Source organism: Euphorbia lathyris, chromosome 5 (assembly GCF_963576675.1).
Source record: "Euphorbia lathyris chromosome 5, ddEupLath1.1, whole genome shotgun sequence".
NCBI classification, from domain to species: domain Eukaryota; kingdom Viridiplantae; phylum Streptophyta; class Magnoliopsida; order Malpighiales; family Euphorbiaceae; genus Euphorbia; species Euphorbia lathyris.
This window is the reverse complement of record NC_088914.1, coordinates 20329311-20338081: the sequence shown is the minus strand read 5'-3', so window position 1 is coordinate 20338081 and position 8771 is coordinate 20329311. Positions and strand designations below refer to the sequence as shown.

Below are 8771 nucleotides of genomic sequence, written 5' to 3'. Positions count from 1 at the left end.
AAATGGTGGAATTTTATCACTAACATTGATAAATTGGATAAATTTGAGAAATAATTCATAATATTGATGCAATTCCTAATTTTTAAATATGGATGCATACTTTAGTTTTATTTTTTTTTATTAAACCATATATACTTTAATAAACTATAATTTCTTGACTTTTATTTAATTTATAGATAATGATAAACTATAAATAATAATAATAAATAATGATAAATTATAGATAAATAATAATAATAAATTATAGATAAATAATTATAATATAATAAATAATGATAAATTACTGAATACTGAAACTGAATGCTGAAACTGGATGCTGAAACTGAATGCTGAACTGAACTGAACTGAACTGAACTGAACTGAACTGATTGTTATTGAAATTAAGTGATAAAGAACATGGCCTAACTATCAACTATATTTTGAGTTTTATGTATATAGATATATATATATATAATCAAAAAAATTTCAGAAATTGATATTTTAGGGTTATGCATGAATTTTATAAAATTGGGGTTTTTCACGATCTTGTTTTTTATTGTGAAATTATAGTTCAAATGAACTATTGACTATGTTTATATGTGAATTACAGATTTTACTTGGTTATGTTGATTTGAGATTTCGTTGGTTGATTAACTTTGAAATTTTATTTGATTAAGGATTGATATTTTAGAGAATTGAAAACTTGTGAGCTTGATTATGATCAAGTAAAGTATATACATATATACATATATGTTTTTGGTTTCAATATATATATATATATATGAAATAAAATGTTTAGTATCCATTGAGAGTAGTCTGGTTGGGTAGATTTAATTCTAAAGACCATATTTAGTGAGAAATATGACATGTGTACACAGTCTGAAGACCTATTGGGTATGGCAGGGAAGTGTTGGGTAAGACCATATGAGATAGGCAATGTTATGGAGACGTCTCGTATATGTTGTGATTTGTGATTGAATTATAAGGGGATGAACTCAAGAATGGATACAAGATTATATATTTTTATGTTTTTGGTTTAATACCTTGACTTTATTATGAACTTAAGTTTTGAGTATATTTTATAAGGTTTTGATTAAATCCTTTATAAACGTATATATGTAGCTATGTTAAGTAAAGTTGGTTTTTATAACTGATAGTTTCTTATGAGATTTTTATCTCATTTTTCCAAATGTTTTTAATGTTTTGTTTTAGGCAAAGAAGTGCAAGGTACCGAGAGAGGTAGTCGATCCTAGGGCGAGGTTCAGTTACAGCTACGAGGTGCAAGTCGTCTCTAGGGTATTGCATCCATTTTGATCATGTACATATATGTGGATAGTATATGTGTAAGGACACTTGTATAACTTGTTTTTGGTAGTGCCCTTTTGTTTGGTATGTATTGTCTACATATATATATATATAATTAGCTGAAGTTGAGAACTTGTGGAATAGTGTGATATGAGTTATGAATAAGTCATAACTTGTCTATATAGGTAATGCTAGAAAATCAGATTCGTACCTGAATCTTATGATGCATTTTCCGACCAGATATAGGCCGAATCTGTCATGGAGTCCTAAATGAAAGTTCTTTATTATTATCTTATGTTTCCAGGGGTTTTTGAATCGCCTTAATCGGACTCAGTATGAAAAAGTTATGCTGAAAACGACATATGTTGGTCATTTTATCTTTAAACCAGAAGTTGGTTTTTGCTTTGATTTTTCTCCTTATTTGAGATATACTACTATTGTTTATACAATAAGTCAGTGGTAATGTCTCACCGTCTTATCTGATTTTAATTTAGGTCGGGTTTGACATTACATAAATGTGCAAATTAAATACTTTTTAATAATAGATATAGTTATTGTCTTTAAAACCTTTTTAAGCAAATATGATAAAAGTTATCTCAATGAAATATTTGTAATGAAAATATAAAGACACTAAATAAAGAGATTAGGGATAGAAAAGGTTAGCCACGCAATTTTATCCAGGTTCGACAACTAGGGCCTACGTCCTGTCCCCGAGAGAACCTCTCAAGATTTTCCAATGTGATTCTTTTAACGGGCAAGAATCAAGTCTGTGAGCTTTTTACAACCTAAAAGCTATCAAGGTGAATATCTCCCCGATGATATCCACTTCTCTCAAAACAGTTCAATCTAACTAACGATGTTAAAAAAGTCAAAATAAAGTCAAAAATCAAAGGTACAAATGATATTTTTATTTATTTTATAATTTAATTTCTTTTCTTATACAATCACTATCTTACTCTCCACTTCTCTCCAAACTCCCTCTATCCTCAATACTCACCGTTACATAATCAAAACAAATATTCGAGAAATCAAGTTGGAACTTTCCACATATGAATAGAGTTAAACTTTTCCAACTTGACTGTCTCATTTTATTTATAGCGTATTTGGGCTGGCCGAGGGTGTTACAAACCTCAAAGGCCTTTGAGACTAAGTTTAGGCATATTAGTATCAAACTCAAATGAGTATTAATTCTTTAAATGAAGAGATCTCTTCATTTAAAGAATTCTTTATAAACTGAACGCATACTGTATGTAAAGAATAATCATATACTCTTCATTCAAAGAATTAAGAAGTGATATACGTGCAAATTAGTATCAAGCTCAAACAAAGCCAGAAAACACATTTAGGCATTTGTTAATGAATAGAATCTAAATCCACAAGCAAAGATTATAATGATTTTATCAAGGATTCTTCATCTTGATCCTCAGCTTTCTCAATATCTGTGCTGCTTTAGGATGAACTGGCCTCTTAATGCTATTAGATTGTTCTACTTGCACCCAGTTTATAACTTTCAGAAGCACTGACTGTGGAACTTTCTTCATCTCCCTATCTGCTCCTTTACCATTCTTTGGACCATTTTCCATTGTTTTTTCCAGGAATTCCATAAACCAAGTCCCAGCTTCAGCTTCAATCTGCTTACCCAATTTGATTGTGTTGCTTAAACTACTACAGCCCGGAGCCTTGTTTTCATCATTCTCAGTTATAGCTTCAAGGGGAAGTTTTCCTAGTGGAGTACCAGATGACCCTTTACTACTTGATCGTAGGAATTTACCCAAATTCGACCTGTGTTGTTGTTCGCTCCGTTCGGGAAAGGATGCTACTGATTTGTTTAATGCTGTTCTTCTTTTTGATGAGTTTAGTTCTGAGCTTGAGCTCCTAGAATGGTCAATAGAGTTGTTGTTGTTGTGGATGAATTCGTGTAAGTTAGGGAACTCATCTTCAGGTTTTTTGTTAGTTTTGGAGGTTTGAGCAATTTCAGCAGCTGAAGTAGCTGCTTCAATGGCTACTATTTCAGTGACAGATTGCACAATTTGGCGATGGAATTCAAGGAATTGTTCAAAACAAGTTGTTGGAGCTTCTGGTCTAGCAGATTTGCTCAAGTTGGAAAACATCCTGCAGTATCAGAATACTCAAGTTTCAAACTTCCATATCTAGATAAGCAGATAAATAAACAAGGTTTAAGAGAAGTTTTAGTACTTGAGAGATCGAACTATGGTTTCGGTAGCATTAGCATCTCTCAATGCCTGGAGAGCTATCTTCTGAGCTGTTTCTCTCTGCTGAAGAGCTTCCTGTTAAAACCACAAGTTAATATACAAAATTACTCAAATCTTTTGGTATGTGGTTCCTGTAAGTCCTTTCGAGATTGATCAGTTATCACACGAAATAATTGTGTATAACGATTTCGGAAGGAAAATCTGTCACATCCGACTCTTAACGACACGACATAGGGTATGACGGGGAGAAGTTACAAATATCTACCCAAGGCAATTCGAACTATAACTATTTCCTTTTTATTGCTTTCTAGCCGTTATTCTATTCTCAAAACTTGTATCTTTGCTAACCTAATCTAATAATAAAATAAAACGGGATAAGCATTTTCCTTAAACTCTCTAAATTAAGGTATTTATTTGGCTCGGACTTGATAAGCTTCCTACTTATCTCAATAATTCTCAATTGAGAATCAAAGCCACGTAGTTTTATATTTTTCTTAAACAATTGTCACCCTGATGACTTAATGTAAGATATATATAATAAATTTATAAATATCATTTACGGGTAGAAAAAACAAAGTAAAGTTTATTTTGTAAAAAACGAAGTAAGCATAGAAGACACCACAATTAATTAAAATCTTATCGAAAATCATTCGGTCGAGCAATTTCAGATTCTCTTCTTCAAACCCAAGTTGAACCAACAAAGATTATTAAATAATCACAAATCAGAAAGATAATCACAATTTTATGATTTTTACTTAGTTGATAGACTTGATTGATTATTTTGATAGTTTAGGGGCTAAATGGATGTAATGCGTTGATAAATTACTTAGTGAGATTTTTGTGTCACGATTTTAAATGTTCTAATATTTTAGGTGAGAAAAGCAAGGTACAAGATAAGTTACTAATCTACTAAAGGAGGTTTGAAGTATCAAGTTGTTGGTTTGTCTTTAGTTAGAATAGTTGCTTTTCTAGTGCGCTCTCTTAAATGTAATAGAAATATGTAATTAGTTATAAATGTATTTCAAAAGTATTTAGATAATTTGAAGACTCTTGAATGTTGATTTTGATCTCTCTATTTCATGTCCGATGCTGATTGATTAATGTCGTTTATGGTCGGATTTGACAAAATGAGCTAACTTCTACTGGTCACTAGCAACAAGAACAACTTAACCAAACTGACTCTTAGTTAACTAGAAATGTTGAGTTTACCTTGGCTAGTATGCTTAATTTTCCAGGAATGTTGATGGCAAGATTGGAAGTATTATCAGAAGCTGGAACACCGGATTGAGATTGCAAATCGAGAAGAGGGTTTGAGTTGCAGGAGGTCTTTTGTGTAGCATCTGCACCCATTTTTAGTGAAGCCACTGCCCTTGGTGGAGGTGTGGTACTTTTCTTATCCTATAAAAGATCAATAGATGAATTAATTAATCACAGTTTGAGAGAGCTGAGAATTGAGTATTGTGGAATGAAATTATGAGAAAAAATGTACCTACAGATGAGTTGAAGGGGCTGATTGGGATTCTAGCTTCTCGTTCAGAAACACTTTTGCTTCTGGGAAACTTGGAGGCAGAACTTGCAACGCAGCTTTTTCTAAGAAGTGCAGGCGACTCTGCTTTTCCATCCACCATTTTAGCAAGCAAACCACCGCCGAACGAACACCTAATTCCGGCACCCGAATTCCCATCTCTCCCTGCTCTCCCTCTTATCAACGGCGAAGCAGCTTTACCAAAATTTACCCTCTGTTTCACCGGAGTACACTGATCAAAATCTAAAGGAACTGGCTTTAAAACCATTGGAGACGAAACCCCAATTTCCCCAATTCCCCAAGACCCTCTCCTGTGCCCTAAAGTTGGGTGTTTTGAGCTTCCTTCTCCCTTTTCTCTAAGACCCATCAATTCAGGTGTGCCTACTAATGGATGTCTCCCCGGCAACGGCTTTGCTCCTTTAACAACCGGAACCGGAGATCCTGGTTCCAATTTATCAACATAAATGTATTGCCCAAGTTGCATTTTATTGCTGAGAACGAAATCATCTTGTTCAGAAGGAAGACTCACGTAAATTGAATGCGAAGAATCGGAAACTTTAATGAAGAATCCATGTTTAGGCCAAAGATTTTTCTCATCAAGATCAGCAGGGACAATGTCAGTAACCTGCAAAAGCGAGCTCCGATGCTCACTAGTGGGTTTTGTACCTGTACTCATTCCATTGAGTAGTTTCAATAGAATTCCAGATGCTAATGTCGCCATAACCAAATTAAGAATCAAATGCAGCCAAGAAAGTATCAAGATTGGAAAAGAAAGATCAATAATGGAGGAAAAAGGGAGAGAATGATCAGATAGGAAAGGAGGAATGTTAGGGGTTTTAGAATTTGGGTGAATTCATGGCTGGTAGGGAAGAAGAAGAAGAATGGGGTGGGGTAGGGTTGGCAACGGTAAGTTGGCGAGGCGAAAAAGTATGAATCTTTTTAAAAATTTGGGGTTTTTTTTGGAACGTTGAGTGCAACGGTCATGTAGGTGGATGTGTCGATTGCTAATGATTTTTTGAAATGTGAATAGGAATATGATATAATAAATGTATTGTCCTTTTGTTTGGATTGGCTCCATACTTATTTTTGCCCGTGATTTAATTAATTTAAATAATGGGATAGTGACAAGGCAAACGATGTCGTAGGGTTTCTTGTGTTCATTTATTGGGCTGGTTTTTGGTTAGGTTGCACATCACACTCGTTTGGTTTATCTGTTGTTTGATGTTTGCTATTGGAGAAAACTGATTTTCAGGGAGTACGTATTCTTGATTTTGTAAAAAACTGATTTTCATGTGTAAAAGGCAAACATAAAATCTCTAACCAAACACTTAAAACTCTTAATTTTAAAGTGAAAATGCAAACATGAGGAAAAAAAAAGAGTAAACAAATACCCCTAAATTGGATTAGACATACTAATTTTACATCTAATTTCAGGATTTATAAATCTCCATAATTGTATCTAATTAAAAGCAACAATATAATTTATCTATACCAAATATAATAGTGTAAGCAGAGAGAAATTGATAAAAAGCGTTTTGGAGGCCTTTTTAATGAATTGACAAATTAAGAAAAATCTGCTATATAAAAAATAATTAATTATATGGATTTCTTTAATTTTAGTTAATTACTATTATTTCTTCGTTTATATGGTAATTACCAATTTAAAACTTAAACAGAAACGGTTTTATGAGCAGACCAAGAGTTAATACCCCTAAATTGATTTTTCCTTTATCCTTTCAGCTTCTGTAAGGCTTTAATTATCTCTCTCAGTTCTCAAGATATGAGTTTTATTCCTACACATTTTAAATTCTTTCTATTTTTTTTTTGCTTACAACCAGTTTTTTCGTCTTTTTTTTTGGGTTATAGTTTTTTTTTTATTTCTTTTGCCAATTAACTTGCATGATCATAATTGTTGATGCGAAGATGATAAATATATATTTTAGTTCTCAGAAGACTGCAAATCCAGTAAGGTTCATTTTGTTATTCTTAGATTTTAAAATAAGAATTGGTTTTGTAGTTATTTTTTTTATTTTTTTTTGATGGGATTTTTGTAGTTATTAGTTCAATTTAATATTGTTGGTCACTAAATTTGTTTGGGTTTACATATCCATAACGACTTTCTTAATTTTGTTGGTATTAGCTTCCGATGGAACTTCACCACTTCATCATCAAGTGAGTTTTTCTGTTTTTTTCATTATATAACAAATTTCTATGGCTTTGAATTTTTACATACTAAAATCGAATGTTCTTCAATTTTATGAAACTTACAATTTTTTTTATCTTAATAATTTTGTAGGGAAAAGTACAAAAATAAACCTTGTGGTTACACCCATTTTCGAACAACACACATGTGGTTTAAAAGTTTGCAAAGTGGTACCATGTACTTCATTCCGTTAGCAAACACATACCAAATTGACTAACGGTGTTAAAAGTCAAAAGGAAAAGAGTTAATTTGGTCCTTATATTTATTTATTTTTATAAATTAACCCCCTTATTATCTAATTATCACAAACAAACCCCAAAATAAAAAATAAAAATCAAATACACCATCTTCTCCGTCTTTTTTAATTTCTTATTTTTCTTTTCCTTCACTCCCTCCCCTCTTTGTTAATTTTTCCCAAGCATCGAAATCGAATCCCACCAATTCCAATTTCGAAGAACACAAAGCCACACAATTTCATCAATTCTTCACTGAGGAAGCCACTGCGGCTCTCAAATTGGTGTTCCGCAACCAAATTACCTCAGTTTTAATTTGATTTCAACTTTCAAGGATTAGAAGATGAGGCTGTTGAAGGTAGCTACTTGTAACTTGAATCAGTGGGCGATAGACTTTGATTCTAACTTAAAGAACACAAAGGACTCCGTTACTAAGGCCAAAGAAGCAGGTGCCGCTATCAGACTTGGCCCTGAGCTTGAAATCACTGGCTATGGCTGTGAAGATCATTTCTTAGAGCTCGATACTGTCACTCACGCGTAAGTTAGTTGAGTATTGAATTGGTAATTGTGAAATTCTGCTTAATTTTGGGATGATTTTGATTTTCACAGCATGTGGGAGTGCTTGAAGGAAATTCTGGTTGGGGATTATACAGATGGGATATTGTGCAGCTTCGGGATGCCTGTTATTAAAGGATCAGAGCGTTATAATTGTCAAGTTTTGTGCATTAACAGGAAAATTATAATGATTCGCCCCAAAATATCGCTTGCTAACGATGGGAATTACAGGGAGCTAAGATGGTTCACTGCGTGGAAGCAGAAAGATCAGGTTGTTGACTCTCAACTCCCATTTGACATTTCAAAGGCTGTAAATCAGGATTCAGTACCTTTTGGCTATGGTTTCATTCAGTTTTTAGATACGTAAGTTATAAGGATGTCAATTGCTGTTGAATTTCCTTTTAGAGTCTGATATGTTGCACGAAAAGTTTGATTTTAAAGCTTATCTTTTGTAATTTGAAAAATTGGAGAGAGAGGAGAGAGGAGAGAGAGAGAAAGAAGAAGAAGAAAAAAAGAAATTAAAGAGAAATGAAGAAGATGGTGTAATTGATATTTATTTTTTATTTTGGGGTTTGTTTGTGATAATTAGATAATAAAGGGGTTAATTTATAAAAATAAATAAATATAAGTACCAAATTAACTTTTTTTTCTTTGACTTTTAACACCGTTAGTCAATTTGGTATGTGTTTGCTAACGGAATGAAGTACATGGTACCACTTTGCAAACTTTTAAACCACATGGGTGTTGTTCAAAAATGA

The 8771-nt window shown here is 32.8% G+C and overlaps 2 protein-coding genes across 2 annotated transcripts; one reads left to right on the top strand and one right to left on the bottom strand.

Moving 5' to 3' along the window:
- Positions 1-2540: 2540 nt before the first annotated feature.
- LOC136230217 (uncharacterized) lies at positions 2541-5968 on the bottom strand. The gene is made up of 4 exons (XM_066019216.1): positions 4991-5968; positions 4707-4895; positions 3481-3572; positions 2541-3396 (listed from the first exon to the last, which is right to left on the bottom strand). The coding sequence occupies exons 1-4, from the start codon at positions 5741-5743 to the stop codon at positions 2685-2687; spliced, it is 1746 nt and encodes a 581-aa protein (XP_065875288.1). The 5' UTR covers positions 5744-5968; the 3' UTR covers positions 2541-2684.
- Positions 5969-7640: 1672 nt separating this feature from the next.
- LOC136228570 (glutamine-dependent NAD(+) synthetase-like) lies at positions 7641-8503 on the top strand. Its single transcript, XM_066016996.1, has 2 exons — positions 7641-7995; positions 8068-8503. Exons 1-2 carry the CDS (start codon positions 7802-7804, stop codon positions 8378-8380), a joined length of 507 nt encoding a protein of 168 aa, XP_065873068.1. The 5' UTR covers positions 7641-7801; the 3' UTR covers positions 8381-8503.
- The last annotated feature ends 268 nt before the right edge of the window (positions 8504-8771 follow it).

What these genes read in the sequence shown, in the direction of transcription:
- LOC136230217 (XM_066019216.1), bottom strand. Translation starts at nt 5,743, where the DNA reads ATGGCGACATTAGCATCTGGAATTCTATTGAAACTACTCAATGGAATG. An exon ending in TCAGCCCCTTCAACTCATCT is followed by an intron (nt 4,896 to 4,990) that starts GTAGGTACATTT and finishes GATCTTTTATAG; the next exon opens with GATAAGAAAAGTACCACACC. An exon ending in AATTAAGCATACTAGCCAAG is followed by an intron (nt 3,573 to 4,706) that starts GTAAACTCAACA and finishes TGGTTTTAACAG; the next exon opens with GAAGCTCTTCAGCAGAGAGA.
- LOC136228570 (XM_066016996.1), top strand. Translation starts at nt 7,802, where the DNA reads ATGAGGCTGTTGAAGGTAGCTACTTGTAACTTGAATCAGTGGGCGATA. An exon ending in CTCGATACTGTCACTCACGC is followed by an intron (nt 7,996 to 8,067) that starts GTAAGTTAGTTG and finishes TGATTTTCACAG; the next exon opens with CATGTGGGAGTGCTTGAAGG.